Below are 17,710 nucleotides of genomic sequence, written 5' to 3'. Positions count from 1 at the left end.
CTTTATTCACATTCAGAATCATTGTGGAATACAGCGATATAGCCAGTATTCGTTGGGACTGGAAGATTGGTATGTATGAAAACATGCTACTAATCTGAGTAGTGAGATTTCATGTAATGTACAGAGCGATTCACACTTCATGGGTGCATTCTCTTATATCACACCTTTCTCAGCCTTGCTGATAGATGTTTTGTATTGCATTTAGCTACCAGTTTGTTTTGTATAATATATAGCTACCAGTTAGAAAAAGTCATTGAGTTTGTCCCTTAAATGAGGTCCATTCCTATGGGCCGCAATCTTTCTGCCTATCGGCAATTGTTTCAAAGCAGCTTAGTTCTCAGTGAAGGTTGTAAGTTCTTTCAGATCATGTGACGCCTTGTTATTCAAATAAATGAATACATTTACCCCCAACAGAAACAGTAGGTAGAGAGACAAAGGCTCAGAGGAAAATCTAAGAAAACATGAATCAATTCTGTTGACCAGGATGCTGAGCCCGGCGGTACTTCCTGTATAGCGAGCGGTAAGCCCGTGTTGGGATTACCTCCGCTTAGTAAAAGGAGCCTTTAGTCATTAGGTCGATTTGATTCAGTGAATCCTTTTATATTGGAGTTACATTGGCTACCAGTAGAGGCCAGGGTCCATTTTAAGTTAGGGGTGTTGGTTTTAAAATTCTTTATGGTGAGGCTCCTTCTTATATGGCTGAAATATTAGACTATAAATCTGACCGATTGCGCAAGCAAGTTCTTCTGGGTTATCCTACTGGGAAAAAGGTTAAGTCTACAAAATTTCTGTCTTCATTTTCTTACCAAGCTGCTTTGGCATTAGAAATTAAAAAAAAAATAGACATTGTTTAGATTTTAGAAAGATGTTTAAGACTTTATCTCATAAATTTTGTAGTACCTGATGGAAAATTGATTTCTTAGTGTATATCTGTTTTATTGATTTGATTGATTGATTGTGAGAACAAATGGTTCATCTTTGGTTATGTAACCTGCAATGAACTATTTTTTGGTATTTGCAGATTATAAGCTCTGTATAAGAATAGTAATGTGCACAATAAATAGAAAACCAAAAAATTGGCGATCATTATTATATTCCTTTATGAAACAGTGCTGCCCAGAACCATCTTCATGGTGGGGTTTCCCCTAGAAAGTCCTGTACCCTATGTAAAGCACATTGGGGTCCTTTTACTAAGCTGCAGCAAAAGGTGACCTTGCAGTAGTGTGGGCACGTGTTTTTGGTGCACACCGGGCCAGTTTTTACCACAACTGGGAGAGGGCTTTTTTTCAGTGGGCTGGGAAAAGGGCCTCCGGTAAAATTGAAACCAGCATGCAGCTATTTATGGCCTGAGCCCTTAACGCTACCCATTGGTCTAGTGGTAAAGGCTCCCGCACTACATGCGCAGTGATCGGTCAGCGCGTGCCAACTGCCAATTAAAGCCAGAAACGCTTTGCACGATAGGAAATAAAAAAAAATTTTTAATTTGTCCCAGCGGTATGGGCACGCGCCAAATTCAAAATTACCGCAAGGGGGGGCGTGCTAGCCTTGCGATAGTCTCATTTTGGTGTGCGCTGCACACGCGTAGAGCCTGCTACATGTTTGTAAAAGGGCCCCATTATTTCTGATGCCCTTCATTGCATAGATTTTAGGGTTCTTTTACTGTGGTGCACTGAGAGATTTAACGCGTGCTTAATAAGATGCCCATAGGAATATAATGGGTGACTTATCATTTAGAGCACGCTAATCTTTAGCATGCACGAAATCTGTTATCGCACCTTAGTAAAAAAAGACCCCTTTGTTTGCTATGATTTATATAGACTTACCATTATATAAGCTATCTCTGTTTAGGATCTGCTGTGGATACTTTTCACCCATGTGGACTGTTATAAAATTCTCCCATTTGTGCTGAATATTGCCATTCACTGGCTAAAAGTCATCATCCCAGCCTAGGAGCACCTCCAGTGCTGACTGTGTTTTAATTGGTTAAATTTATGTGCCTTGGGCTAGAATTCTATGTATGGCGCCTGCAAAATCCACATGGACAAAAAATAAGCCTAGGCGTATTTTTATAGTACACCTAAATTTTATAGAATAGGCTTAAATTTCTGCACGGTATGTAGAATTACGCTGTCTCCACGTGACCAAATTTGGTTGCATCTATTTAGGCCATGTTTTACTTGGTGTAAATCCCGATGCCAAAATTAGGCGCAGGGGAGGAGATTCTATATATATGGCGTCTTAAAAAAAAATCAGCGCTGAAATCAGTGCCGACTAAGTGTATTCTAAAATCGGCACCTAGTTTTAGGTGCCGATGATAGAATATGCTTGGTTGATATTCCAGCACCGATATCTGTGCGCATCCATTTACGCCAACGAAAACCTGATGTAAATTTAATCACTTAGATTTAGATGCGCTGGCCCATATTCTATAACTAGGCACCTACATGTTGGAATGCCCATAAAATGCCCATTTCCCCGCCCATAACCATGCTGCTTTTGCCTCCACGTGTTAGAAGTTCAGTTCACATCGTTACAGAATACTCTTACTGAGTTGTGCGCCTAAATTCTAATCAGTGCCAATTAGTGCTTATTATTGCTTGTTAAGTGCTGTTATCAGCACTCAACTTGTTAAGCCAATTAAATTACATGCGGTGATATAGAATCCACGCCAATTTTGGTGCCTAAATCTAAGTGCACTATATAGAATCCGAGGGAGAGGGGGGCGTATTCTATAATAATGCACATAGATTTTAGAAACACCTACGCCCCGCCCATGTCCATGCTTCCTTTTCAACTATGCACTTAGAATTTAAGCGCACCACATTACTGAATACACTTAGTGAGTTGTGCACGTAAATCTTAATGCCAGTTAGTGCTGATAATTGCTTAACATCCAATTAACAGCGCTGATTAACTAGTTAACCAATTAAAGGGGTCTTTTACTAAAGGTTAGCTTGAGTTATCTGCAGTAGGGCCTATAGGAATAAATTGGGCCCTGCTGCAGATAACTTGAGCTAATCTAAGTTACACGCATTGTTATAGAATACGCTTCAATTTCTGCATGGAAAGTAAGGCGTGATATATAGAATTTGGGGGCTTGTGCATTTAACTGGTTACATTTAACGAGTCAGAAGTCCAGGTTTAACTAGCTAACTTGCAAAATTAACCTGGTGAACCTTTTAAAACCGCACCCCCACACACACACCCAATCTCTCAGGGGTCCTTTTACTAAGGTGTGGGAAAAAGGACCCTTCGGTAGCGGTGGGGGCCATTTTTCCTGCATGCCAGGGCCTTTTTTACTGTAGAGGGTAAGATGCCCCCCCCCCCCCCAAATGGCCACGCGGTAAGATGACTCTTACCGCATGGCCATGCGGTGGGTAGCACTTACCACCACCCATTGAGGTAGCGGTAAGGGCTCCCTTGGTAACCCAGCGGTAACTGGGCAGCATGCAGTGATGCCTGATTACTGCCAGGTTAGCGCTACGCTACAGCAAAAAAAATTTCTAGAGCACTTGAACTACCGCCAGCAGCCATGTTGAGCCGGCAGTAGTTCCAGATTAGCGAGTGGTAAGCCCGCGTAGGGCTTACCGCCGCTTTGTAAAAGACTCCCTCAGTTTTTAAATATGGCACTTTTAATAAGCAATAGCCCAAGGAAAGTCTTGGCATCTTGCTCTCCCACTAGGTAAATGTTGGTGCAGAGTTTTCATTTGTTAGACAGTCACTTTTTTCAGCCTTTGCTATAATTGTGTGACCACTTCTACATTTCTGCTCTTCCTTTGCAGCATTGCTATTCGTAGCCTTTGCCCTGTGCATGTTTGGTCTTTATAACCTTATGCCCATAGTGATTAAAGTCACCAGTGCTACCTCAGTCAATTTGGGTATTCTGACTGCAGATCTGTACAGTCTGTTGTTTGGACTTTTCCTCTTTGGCTATAAGGTAAGTTACTATGCCTTGTTCATGGTGTTTAGGTGATCTGATGTCTTAAACAGTGCCTGCAATCTCTTCAATCTAGATATGATTTAGAAAAAAATCCTCATATATCTACGAACAGTGGTTAAGATGGTTAATCATATTCTCTACCTACTGCACTAAACACTAGGTTGCTCTTCCACTTCTCCCACAGAACTGATTGTTGGGGTGCACAAGAAATACTTAAGACCAATGAGTTTGGCAATAAGTTTGACTGTTCATATTTCTGGAAATATTATTAATGCTCTTGAGTGTGTTTTTTATAACCTGTCTCTATTGTTGAAAATGTTTTAAATTGTGAACCGCTGTGAATCCATTCTGGAATAATGATTGGTATATAAGACATAGATGATAAGATAAGTCCACACCTCACACACAGTGAACAGTCAAAAAGGAACAGTAAAAGCAACGAAAGTGGAAATCTTTAATGACAATTTCATAAGGAGTTGTCATTGTGAAATTGTCTTTAAAGATCTCTAGCCTCTTTTGTCGCCTTTGCTGTTTCTTTTTGAACATTAGCACGTGACCTTAATGGAAAAAATTAAAAATTTTCCAGTTGCAGCAAAAAATGGCCTTAGCACACCTTTAAATGGTTCTTTTCCACTTTTTGTTGCAACATAGCAAAAGGACCACATAGTTTGAAGGTGGGTGTAAACATGGGTGGGGCACACAGTTACATGTGCAAATTATAGAATACTATAATTTTGGGGTATTTTTGTTTTTTAGCATTCTAGGGGTGAAGATTGTACACCAGCGCTATGGCTAGTGCAATAGTCATGCCTAAAATGTATGCTGTAATCTCCTCTGCTGTGCTAGTGTATTTGATAAAGAAAAGAAGGTGCTTACATTCCTTTACAGAATGGACTCCAGATAGGCACCTCATCATAGAATTATCCTTTCTGTGGCTTCTAAAAAGTGCAAATTAAGCTGAAGTGATCAGTTCTTAGTTTCCATCCTTTTGCTGTTTAGGGATCATTGTTATATCCTCCTCCTTCATAAATTCCATCACCGTTTTTTGGGTGGTGGTTGTTTTTTGTCAAAGGAACATCATCTTCAATTTGTGCAGTGGCGTTCCTGGGGGGGGGGGGGGGGTGCGGTCCGCCCCGGGTGCACGCCGCTGGGGGGGGGGGGGGGGAGAGCCGCGCGCGCGCGCCTGTCCTTCCTTCGTTCCATGCTCCCTCTGCCCCGGAACAGGTTACTTCCTGTTCCGGGGCAGAGGGAGCATGGAACGAAGGAAGGACAGGCGCGTGCGCCCCCCCCCCCCCCCCCCCCCAGTGCCGTGCACCCGGGGGGGGGCGGGGTGCATCGGCGATCCGCCCCGGGTGTCAGCCCCTCTAGGAAAGCCACTGAATTTGTGTGCTAATTTTGAACATTCTCCTTGTAAATGAACCAGTACGACATATACCCTGCCTGGTTTGAAAAAAGTTTTGAAATGTTTGCTTGCTTTCAGTTTTCAGTCCTCTACATCCTGTCCTTCACAGTCATCATGGTAGGGTTCATCCTGTACTGCTCCACACCAACCTACACTGCTGACATCTTGCCCCAGTCAGACAGCGCAGGGATTGATAACTCTGGGTTGAAGGTCGAGGAGAATGACTTGGAGACACCCAGAGTCTTGAGGTATATTCCAGAAGAAAGTGTGGCAGATGTAAAGTAGAAAACAAAATCACCAACAAGGGAGACAGGATTAACAGTTGAATTTTCCACATCAGTTGTTTGAAAAGTCAGTGGGGACTTCTTTGCTGCTTCTGTTTCAAGACAGACTTCAGACTTTTTTTCTATGGTGAAACAGACTGTTTTAAAAAAATACATTTGCATGGCAAATGAAGATCCATTGTAAGGTAGAGCCTTACTGTACATATGTAGAACTGTTTAAATACATTTTCTAAGTATTAAAAGAAGGCAAAAGTAAGGGAATGAATATTACACTGCCATGTACTTCTCACGCTCCTATATTTTGCTATCTTTCTCCCCTGTTTACTAAGCTGCGCAGCAATGCCAAAACAGCCCATTGTGTCAGCACTAGCACTCTGCAGCTGCTAGCGCAGTTTAGTAAACGTGGGTGGGGGTGGGGGTGGGGGGGTGTTAAGTAGCTGAACTAATGTTTATAAAGACTACACTGTACTGTTATAAAATCACATTAAAATGCCTTTTTACACTTTTTTTTATAGTGGTTAAAATATCAAAATGTGTTTTTATTTTCTTTTAAAAGAAATAACTTATTTTCTCAAAGTAAATTTTTAGTGTTGTTTGCCATGCTTTGAAAGGAATTGGCGTCTAATTTAAACTCTGATCAACTGGATATGTTTTGGTAGCCTTTAAACACAAAAAGATGTTTAATTTGTTTTAAATTATGCTGCAGTATTGTGAAGTGACGTTTATGAAATAGTCATCTGTGAAGCATTTCTTGGGTTTTTTTTGTTTTATTTTCTTACAAAGAACATGTTAACTTCCATCAATTGAATGTCATTGGTTGTTACCATTTTTTGTATTTGAAAGTTGAGCACAATTATATTGCAGCACTTTTTTTTTTTAAAGATTAAATATATAATATGCCCTGAAAGTTTGGTCTCTTTCTTTATTTTTGAATTAATTAAATTTGATCATTTGAATTAATTAAATTTGTGGCCAGAAGGTGGGGCTGCATGAACTTTCTTCTGTGGTCATTCATATAATGATAACTTGGATGCTTGTAATATATAACTTTAGGTTACCTAAGGGGCCCTTTTACTAAACCACATTAAGTACTTAACATGTGTTTTAGTCAGGGCTGTGGAGTTAGTACACCAAACCTTCAACTCCAACTCCTTTATTTTTCTACTGCCTGATTCTAACTCCTGGTCCTACTGAAATTAGTGTTTAAATTTTTTGTTCTGGATCTAAAGAACTGGTTAATATCATTTTAGATCCAGGACAAAGATGTGTATATATAAGTATAAAATTATATGTTTACTATATATTATAATGTTTTTTAATTTTTATGCTGGAGTCAGTTTGTACATTTTTACCGACTCCACCCAAAATTGCCTACGATTCTGACTGCACAACTCCGACTCCACAGCCCTGGTTTTGCCACATGGCAACTGCTTGTGCAGAATTATGTTAAGGGGCTTTGCAGTATTTTCATGGTTAGAACATGGAATACTGCATGCTAAGTATTTTTTGTGTCAAGGGATGTGGCAATAGGCAGACTGTGGGCGCGGATGGCATTTGGCAGTTAATGTGCTGTGTTTACCACACACTAACTGCCTAACATGGAGTTAACACAGGACCACTTACCGATAGCTAGGGTTGCCAAATTTCTGATGAAGAAAAACTCAACACCTGCCCTGGTCCATGCCCCTCCCTTGTCTCGCCCCCATGCCCCATCCCAAGTCCTTTGCCACACTTCACTGCCCTGCCCCTCTATAACCAACTGCCTGCACTAAGGTTGCCATCTCAAAAGAAAAAACTTCCACATATATGTATGTTCTATGATTACTTCACATGCTTTACATTACAGAAACAGATCTCCAGTAACCAAATCCTACAAACAACAAAATACATTTCAGACTATACAGAGAAACCTGTCTTAATGCAGAATTAATGTCCAGGTCTTTTTTTTTTTAACATATTTTTATTGAAGTACAGAAGCTGCACAGTGCATCTTAAAAAAACAATCCAACTTGTAAATAAGCCACAGGATACAGCCAAGATAAGAATATAACTTGACACATTTAAACCATTCCTTGCCTCAGAAATGCAAAACTTCCAACATATATCAAACAAGTAAACAACATCTGTACACGCTCTTTTGATGACATCCCAATATATTGCATCATTCTGTACGAACATATCCGTCAACATCTTCCTGGGTGCAGAATGTCCAGGTCTTAAATAGCACCAATCCTACCTATAAAAGGGCAGCACCCTAGAATACTACTAACCTCAAGAACTATTACTAATCATTTTCAATAGTACTACTAGATTTACGCAGCGCTGTATATAATATATGCAGGTACTTTGTCCCTAGAGGGCTCACAATCTAAGTTTTTGTACTTGGGGCAATGGAGGGTTAAGTGACTTCTGCAAGGTCGCAAGGAGCTGCAGTAGGAATCAAACCTAGGTTACCAGGATCAAAGCCCAATGCACTAATCATAAGGTCACTCCATTTTGCCTGTTTTGTTCATCAGAGTTAAGAGGTGTCTGCAGGCTTGGAGACAGTGTAACTGCAGTTGTTCTTCAGTAACATCAGGGCACAAGGCCTGTTTGGTGGAGTTATAATCTAATCTAGTCTAATCTGGAATTTATATTCTGCTTAATCCCTTAAGGTACAAAGTGGATTACAAAACAGTATCAATATACTACAAGAGGCGGTAAAATAGACTGGGAATTACAAATAAAATACAGGTAAATTAACATTAAAAATTCTGAAATAAAAAGGTTTTAAGAGCATGACGAGAAAGGACATAGGATTTCAAACATTTAAGCTCTCTTGGAAGGGAATTCCAACATTGAACAGCCTGAAAACCAAAAGAACTTTTTAAAATTCTACAGTAAATAAATAAGAGGCAAAGTATGAGATCTTAGTTTTAACATTTTCTGGAAAGGAAAATAACTGAATTAATACTGAATAGTGCTCTTCCAAAAATAAAGATCTAATAATGTGAAGCTGTCGCAATCTAAAAGAAAACTGATTTGATTACCTTGTCGACTTGAAGTTAGATTGGTATCTAATATAACTCAAAGAACAGAAGAAAAAGTGTCAATTTGTGAAGACAAACCTATAGTTAATGTCCAGGGGACCACTCTGTAAGGATTACTCAACTATAACAATTTGGTCTTGTCTTTGTTCAGTTTTAAACCATGCAACCTGGATGAACTTTCAACAGCTTTAATACATCAATGCAATTGGTTAATTTAGGAAGGGTCTTATCACAAAGTTTGATAAGTGGAACAAGTACCAGCATGTCATTTGCATACAAGTAGTATATAACATCCAGATTTTGTAAACTGCCTCCGAAAGATGTCATATACATGTTAAATAAAATTGGGGAGCATGGAGAACCCTGAGGAACTCCACATAAAGGGTTCCAAATAGGTGACATAGAGGCTCATTTTCAAAGCACTTAGACTTACAAAGTTCCATAGGTTACTAGGTGCTTTGAAAATACGCCTCAAAGAGTCTTTCATTTTAACTTGATAAGATCTATTAATAAAAATTCCTTAAACCATCACCTGATATGCCTAAATAACTCAATTTGTAAAGGGGCACCTCATGAACTATGGTTTCAAATGCATCTGTTAAATTGAAGAAGGACTGCATCTATGCTCTGATTAAAAAAAAATCCCTCGCATTTGTCATTAATGATACCAATAACGTTTCTGTGCTGTGTGATGATCTGAAACCAAGCTCTGCTGCTTGTGGACATAGATGAGGTGAATGATTAGGTAGGTAGAAGTAAGTGGGGCAATATGCCGAATATGGGTATGCGTGAGAGAGGAGAATAATATGCACCAGCTCTGCTACTTTTCTCCCATATAAATTTTGCCCAAACAGCCTCTGCAGTTCAGGGTGCCCCAAGGAAGCTAGAGGAGATCCTAGATAAAACTGATACTCTGCATTCTAACCAAACAGGTTTTTAGGAAAGGCCATAGTACAGAAACTGCTCTTTATTTATTTATTTATTTGTTGCATTTGTACCCCACATTTCTTCGAGGACAAGCAGGCTGCTTTTTCTCAAGATTGGGTGACGTCCGACGGCAGCCCCAGGATCGGAAGATCTTCCTAGCAACAAAGTTTGCTAGATCTTGCGTGCACATGCGGGAACCGCGCATGTGTGACAGTCTTCCCGCCCGTAGCGCAAGCATGCTCCCCAGTCTCTTTTTCCATGGTTTGGAATGGCTGTGTTTCGGTCGTACTGTGCCCCAGAGAGGCCCGCACTGCGTTCTTCGCTGCATTTTATTTGCCTAATTCGGTATCTTCTTCGAGTTCTCTCGTGTTTTTCTTTCAAAAAAAAAAGTTTTTGTTTCCCGTACTTTTTCGAGTTTTTCCCCGTAAGTTTCCTTTCTTTGGCGTGAGCGGCTTTTTTTGCCGCCCGTGCGGGGTTTTCCCCTTCTTTTGGTGCCTTTTTTTCAGGCATCATCGCATTTGACCTCGCCGGCGCGATTTTTCCGCCCATGTCATCGAAGCCTGCCAGCAGCTTCAAGAAGTGCACGTGGTGCAGCCGGACGATCTCGCTCACTGATAGGCACGTTTTGTGTCTTCAGTTTCTCGGGGCTGGTCATCGCCCTAACGCCTGTACTTTGTGCCTCCAGCTCAAGAAGAGGACCCAGACGGCGAGATTGGCTCAGTGGAACATTTTGTTCAGAGCCTCGTCCGGTCCTTCGACGTCGGCAGAGCCAGCAGTACTGAGGTCATCGCCGGTATCGATGTCGGCTTCGGAGGGTGCAGGGGAGAGAGAAGAATGCTGGAAATGGATGGAGAGGAGAGCAGGAGATAGAGGAGAATTGCTGGAAATGGATGGAAGGAGGGGTTGGCGGGGAGAGAGGAGAAATACTAGACTTGGATGGAGGAGAGGAGATAGAGAATTATATGGATACAGGGGAGGGAAGAGAGAGGAGAAATGCTGGACATGGATGGAGGGGAGGAGAGAGGAGAAGTGATGGACATGGATGGAGGGGAGGAAAGAAAAAAAGAAGAAGATGCACATGGATGGAGTTGAGGGAAAGGGAAGAGAGGAGAAAAACTGCACATAGATGGAGAAAAATAGGCAAAAGCTGGATCTACGTTATACCTCCTCCAGTCAATTCCACGGAGGAGGACCCAGCTTTTACTTATGGATGTAGGGCAAGAAATGAAAAAGAAAGGAGGAAAGTTAAGAAATAAATGGAAAGGAAGCCCTGGAAATAGAGTTAAGAGATCAGATAGAGAGCAGCAGAATCAGAGACTGGGACCAATATAGTTAGAAAAACAAAGTCACCAGACAACAAAGGTAGAAAAAAATCATTTTATTTTCATTTTAGTGTTTGGAATATGTCCAATTTGAGAATTTACATCTGCTGTCTTATTTTGCACTGGGTATACTGGAGCTGTAACAGCTTACAGAAATTATTTATAATGAAAAAAAATCACTTTATTTTTTTTTCTCCTATACTAGTATAATATTTTCAATGATGTCTGTTTATTTGCGCCATGGCTGGTATACGGGGTGTGGCTAATGTGGGTGTGGCTATCATAGGGGTGGAGCCATATGTGGTGACCCCGCCCATAATGAGTACCGGCACCATTTTTTCTACAAGAAAAGCACTGTGGGTTTGCATTTTTAGTGCACACTAAACATTAGCGCACGCTAAACGTGTAGATGCCCATAATTTTCCTATAGGCATCTACATGGTTAGTATGTGCTAATTTTTACTAACACTAGTAAACGGGGACCTTAGTAAACAACCCCAATGAGAATGTTGAGGTTTGCCTTATTTAACATGTTCTAAATTACATTAATGTTCATGAACGTAGATTAACACAGGTTAGTAAAAGAGGGTATCTATACTTTACTGTTTTTGTTGATGCTTTTATGTTTCTGGGTTGGATGGTATGTTTCATGACAATAAGATTGCCTTCTTTATTTACTGAATAGAATTGTGACATCGGATGAGCTGAGGGACATGGGGGGTCAACCAATCCAGGTGGGACACAAATGCTAAGTAGATAAAATCTACTGGTCATTGGTAATAAAGGTTTTATCTACTCAGTTTTTGGTGTCCTGCCTGGATTGGTTGTCCCACGTCCTTTCCCTACTCCTTGAACAGCATCTTCCTTCGTAGGGAACACTTCTTGGTGTATCAAATGAACTGTATCATAATATCTTCTCATATTTCAGAAGTATATTGTGTTCTTGTTCTTGGAGAGTTGAGCAGATTTAGAGCTTTGTCTTAAGATCCAAGCCTACAGTGAATACTTATTTGTTTTACTAAGGTGCATGCCAATAAAGACTTTGGGGACAATAATTAGTACAAAGCTTAATCTTCATATTGTTAATTTTAATTTAGGTTTAGCATGTGCTGTTTTGTTTAGCTTGCACTAGATAGTGAACAGAATGAAAAAACAAAGTGAACATATAATGAAAATATTTCTCTTGTACCCCCTGATAATCAAACTGAATTGGTACAAACTGCAGCTACATGCACTGTTTACCTTTGATCATTGATATGGAATAATATTTGCAGAGGTTTTGCTTTCTTTCCAGGCAAAACAATGCACTTATCCCCTCATTCTATAACTTGGTACCTAAATGTAAGCACTATTTGCACACTTATAGAACACTAGCACTTACGTTGTTGTTAAGTGTACACTTATGACATGGGCAAATCACTTAGCACATAAATGCAAGGAGGTATTCACAGGGCATAAGCAGAGGCAGCCTGACCATTAGGCCACCTGAGGCGGGGGCCTCAGGCGGCACTCTTTAGGAGCGGCATCTCCCCCTTTGTGGTGTTTTACCTTGTCACAGTGATGTTCCAAACCCAGCAGCGGCAGCGATTCCCATACACTGCCCTGCCGCCACCAGCACCTTTACCGCCTCTTCCCTTTACTGCAGCCTCCTCTCTGATGTAACTTCCTGTTTCATCAGAGGCGCAGGCAGCTGCTGTAAAGGGAAGAGGCGGGTGGCAGGGCAGCGTATGAGAATCGCTGATGCTGACGGGTTTGGAATATGACGAGGTAGACGCCACCTGGAGGGGCATCATCTTGCCTTCGGCCAGCCCTGTGGATAAGCATGGGCGAGACCAACATTTACACACGTAACTTAAAGCGTCACATTTAGGTGCACATATTTACTCCTGCTAGTGACATGGTGTGAGTGGGCGTGCCTAAATGTAGGTGGATAGATTCTAACATGCTGGTATTCTCTAATGGAATCTTGGTGCCCAGATGCCATTATAGAACTAGTGCTTAATGTGTTTCATCTAGGCACCTAACTTGGGGCATCCAGTTATAGAGTTGCCACTAGTTTTGAAAGTCCAAAACTGCATGTGTTGTTGCTTCCACTGATGTAACAGCACCCCCTTTGCAGTGTGTGGGTAAAAGTGCATATGGTACACAACTCATGAACTTTTTCTTGCATAGCAGCTAGGCAATTTCCACAGGTTTTACCTTCAGAAATAGCTTTGGCTATGTTGGGGATGCTTTACTTGAACAACAACAGCAAAACTTAGCTGTGAATTTTGGCATCTTACATTGGTTAGCTTTTGTGTCTCTTTTATGTGGCATCAGAGCAACATCCAATCCACTGAAAGTTTGACCAGCCTTTTTAGGTGCAAATGAGGCCAGAAGCAAACCAATACAAATTCTACTGCAAAGAACTGTAAGCTTGACATCACAGTTTGGCCAACAGACATTGGTACCCTTTTACCAAAGTGCGGTAAAAAGTGGCCTCAGTACATGCTTATGCGGGTCATTCCCGCGCACTATGGCCATTTTTCTGTATTAATGGCCACTCGCTAATTTTGCCATTAGCACGTAGTCATTAGCACGAGCCCCTACTGCCACACATTATGTAAGGTAGTAAGGGCTCACTTCCTAACTACATACTAATCGGTTAGTGTGCAGCAATCAGGGGCATAGCCAGACTTCGGGGGGGTCCAGAGCCCGAGGTGAGGGGGCACATTTTAGCCCCCCCCCCCCGCCATTGCCAACCCCCCCCCCTGCTGCCGCCACCACCACCAACAACAACTTTGACCCCCCCCTGCCGACGACCCTCTCGACCCCCCTCCCATCGCCAACCCTCCCCCACCGCCGCCGTGGGCTACCTTGGCTGGTGGGGGACCCCAATCCCCGCCAGCCGAGGTCCTTTTCTTCCTACGCAAGCCTTCATTCTGTTTCTGATGTCCTGCACGTTGTACGTGCAGAACGTCAGACTCACAGAAACAGAACGAAGCCTTGCAGATCAGCCAGCGTTGCAGGATGTCAGACTCAGAAACTGAATGAAGCCTTGCGCCGGAAGAAGAGGACCTCGGCTGGCGGGGGTTGGGGTCCCCGCCAGCAAAGGTAGGCGACGGCGGGTTGGCGACAGGAGGAGGGGGGGTCGAGAGGGTCGTCGGCAGGGGGGCCCAGGGCCAAATCTACGGGGGCCCAGGCCCCCGTGGCCCCACGTAGCTATGCCACTGGCGGCAATGTAGCTGTGATAACTAATTAGCACAGAACATGCCCACTTTCTACCCCCAGACATGCCTCCAGCACTAAAAAAATAAATGTAATTTTTTTTTAGCATGTGAGTAATTTATTTATTTGTTACATTTGTATCCCACATTTTCCCACCTTATTTTAATTATTTATTTGTAATGTGCACACATGCAAATATTACTGTGGGATGCCTGAGCATGCCCTGTAGCAAGCCCTTTTTTGCTGCAGTAAGCATGAGTAAGTGCTTACCACAGCTTAGTAAAAGGACCTCAGTGTTCTTTGTTTCCTGCTGTGTACATGTTGTGAATCTGAGTTTAGTTGTGAAGGCCTTGAAGATGCAACAGTGTTTGCACCATCTTAAACTAGCCTTGGCATACCTGCATTTCTCGTCTGCCCTCTGTCTCCCATCACCGAGGACATGGTTCATCTGACTTCCACATGATACCAAATGTCTTTCTGACTCTGTCAATGTTGGTGAGCTTTGACACCCCCATTCCCCAGCTAGAGAGACTGTTTCCAGTGTTCAAGGATTTGAATACAACAATGATAATACAGATTGAAATGAATTGTAGGCAGAAAGAAAAGGATTTTGCTTGTTTTCCATCTTCTCTTCCACAGTTTATTGTCCAAATTGTATGAACATAACTGTTGCTGTGCTGCCCTACAAGGCAACACCCAAAAAACTCATAGACTTTGCAGGACATTGGACTTTCTTATCTAGCCCTTGGGTTGCCACTGAGGCCTCAGCCTTAGGCTCACACATGCAGCTTGATGTACAACAGGGTTGGCTAGATCCAGTGTAAAGAGAATTATTCCATCCTCACTGCGGATCAAGAGTTGTTTAATGGATCAGGAGCCAGAGACTGCATCTCATCTCCCACAAAAGGTGTTATGACTATCCATTAGTGTCCTGCAACAGAAATTCTTGATGGAGTGGAGGAGTGGCCTAGTGGTTAGAGCACCGGTCTTGCAATCCAGAGGTGGCCAGTTCAAATCCCACTTCTGCTCCTTGTGATCTTGGGCAAGTCACCTAAGCCTCCATTGCCTCAGGTACAAACCTAGAGACTATGAGCCCTCCAGGGACAGAGAAATATCCAGCGTACCTAAATGTAACTCACCTTGAGCTACTATTGAACAAGGTGTGAGCAAAATCTAAATGAATAAATGGTTTCCAGAAGTGTGAGTCAGGCAATCTGATAATCTGTTTCATTTCATTAGAGAGAATGTATTAGTTGTTATAAGATAAAGTTTGTAATGCATCTACTGCTAAGGAAAGTTATGCTTATGCTTGCTGCATTTGCCATCCTATAATAAATCATTGTGTTCTTAGAACTATATTTATTCTTAGCCTTATTGCCAGCTAATAGTGTGAACCTGAAAAAGAGTGAGGTGTAAATAATTACCCTAGGCATTGCACACCTCTCTACATTACAAGGTATCATTCTTCAGTGTGGCTTTGAGATTTTGGCAGTCTTAGGAGGAGGGATCCCTTGGGAGTGGGAAGTGACCAGCATGGTGGCCCTTTGATCAGGTCCTAACCATATCACTTCTTCCCTGGTCCTCCCCTCCTCTCTTTTGGCCTGACTCATGATGGCAATAAGAAGTTAGCAGCACAGGGCCTATAGGTAGATGTATGCTCACAGGCTAAGTGACAGTTCTACTCCCTCCTTTGAACAGGCTTTTACTATGGAAAACATGCAAGATGAGTAAGCAAGCACAAGCTCAAAGGCCTCATTAACTTCTTAATTTCTTCCCATTAATACCAGGGGTTGGACCAGAGCAGAGAAAGCAAGGGGAAAGAAGGCATGCAGTACCCTCTGAATTTTTGCTGACTAGATCAAGCAAGTTACTATGTAACAGTCTGAAGAGTCAGATTGAAGTTAGACATGTTTACGTTTATTGAAATTTAGATTAATCACCAAATTTTGGACAAGCCAAGTAAGTCTAAGCGATTTACATACATGAGCTAATCTCAAAAGACAAATTAATAGCAGAAAAGGAATTCCAATAACCTTGAGAGGAAAGAAACATAGTCATACAAGGAACTAATCTAATGCTAAAAAATCCAAAACAAAAAAAATCAGAACAAAGGCAAAACTGTGTGCTTAATATAATATTGTTGTGTCTGCTGCTGCCATCAAGCTGATCAGCATCACAGAGTGCCAAAAGTCACTGAAAAGAGATGTGTTTTCAGATTAATTTTATGTAAAAACATGTTTATTTAAATTTTTCAACCAAAGAATACAATTGTAAAGTACACAATGCAAAAAGCAAAAGCTACAGCGTACATATCAATTGCAGCCTATTGTAGTAAACACATCCCCCCCCCCCCCACCCCAAGCAGAACACTAAAGCAAAAGACAATGGGAAGTGAAACAGGATTGCTTAACTTAAGCAATATTCAAATTTCTATGTAATTCAATACAAATTAACAAACTAGTGCGGTAAGAGTGTTCACAAATAAGAAATTGCCTCTTAAACAGATGACTACGATTGTCAACAGATGAGCAGTCCATCTGGAATAGCTCATGCATATAATTCCTCCATTGCATCAAAGTAAATCCACTGAGCCAAAATGCAGCACTCAGCAATTGATCATGCTTTCCATAGAAAGAAATTTCAGATTAATTTTAAATTGTTTATACGAATTTTCTGAGCGAAGTCCCAAAGACAAACCATTCCACAGAAAAGGTGCCAGAAAAAAAAAAATGCACTTTTGTGAGTCAACTCCCAGCGAGCCTGAGCAGGAGGAGGGAGGACTAAGTGGTGGTCATTCAAAGAATGGAGCGTATAAGAAGGGACATATGGAACGGTTAAGTTAGAAAGATAGCCTGGAATCCCATCACGAAGAGCTTTAAAAGTGCAAGAATTTTAAATTGGATCCTAAAAGGAACTGGCAGCCAGTGTAATTGACGAAATAAAGGAGTGACAAAAAACCAAGCAGTTGTATTTCACAAAGTATGTAATCTCTTGATATTTGACTGTGCTAAACCCATCAGAAAGAGAGCAGATATTTTTCACCTCTTCCCTGCATAGGTATGCAGGGGTGACATCAACAAGTAAGAGCTTTGGTGCCATTTAAGAAAAATTATTGGCTCGAAGGAAGGGGCTATTGCAGAACTTACCAAACTGTGGGTCGGGACGCCAAATGGAATCACAAAACCCACATTTGAGGTCATGGCCTAGGTTGACTCTCCATAGGTGCATCATTATTCTGCACGTCTGGGGGGTCAAACAATTTTATTTGGCCACAATCGTGGGGTCATAGCCACAAAAGTATTGGGAAGTGCTAGACTACTGAGTTACTTCTCCCTTTTTCTTTTTTGTTTTAGGCCTATAGCAGGGAGGAAGGTACTGCTATCTTTTCTCCCCTGATTTGGGGGTCATACTCCTGAGAACTGAGGATTAAGGAGTAATGTTTTCCCAACTCTGGGTGATAATAGCATATACCTTTATGGCTTCTTTGCCTTGGAGTAGAGAGTACTATTTGTTTCAAGCAGTCAATGAGACTTTTTGTTCTTCTGGGTGTTTGCCAAAAAGAGACAGGGGACTCCCAGGGCTGCAACAAGTTGTCTTAG

General features: G+C 41.7%; 1 protein-coding gene across 3 annotated transcripts in view; it reads left to right on the top strand.

The window, feature by feature from the left end:
- Nucleotides 1–16,323, top strand: part of SLC35F2 (solute carrier family 35 member F2) — a 75,230-nt gene extending 58,907 nt beyond the window's left edge. For 2 of the 3 annotated variants that reach the window (XM_030200260.1, XM_030200259.1), the window contains exons 6-8: nucleotides 17–69; nucleotides 3,783–3,937; nucleotides 5,421–6,498. In XM_030200260.1, the coding sequence (XP_030056120.1) occupies nucleotides 17–69; nucleotides 3,783–3,937; nucleotides 5,421–5,627 (415 nt within the window). In that variant the 3' untranslated portion in view covers nucleotides 5,628–6,498. Of the gene's footprint in view, nucleotides 1–16; nucleotides 70–3,782; nucleotides 3,938–5,420; nucleotides 6,499–16,312 lie in introns of those variants that run through there. The other variant, XR_003941882.1, reaches the window with a different exon arrangement.
- The last annotated feature ends 1,387 nt before the right edge of the window (nucleotides 16,324–17,710 follow it).

This window comes from Microcaecilia unicolor, chromosome 4, assembly GCF_901765095.1.
Source record: "Microcaecilia unicolor chromosome 4, aMicUni1.1, whole genome shotgun sequence".
NCBI classification, from domain to species: domain Eukaryota; kingdom Metazoa; phylum Chordata; class Amphibia; order Gymnophiona; family Siphonopidae; genus Microcaecilia; species Microcaecilia unicolor.
This window is presented reverse-complemented; position numbering and strand designations above follow the sequence as displayed.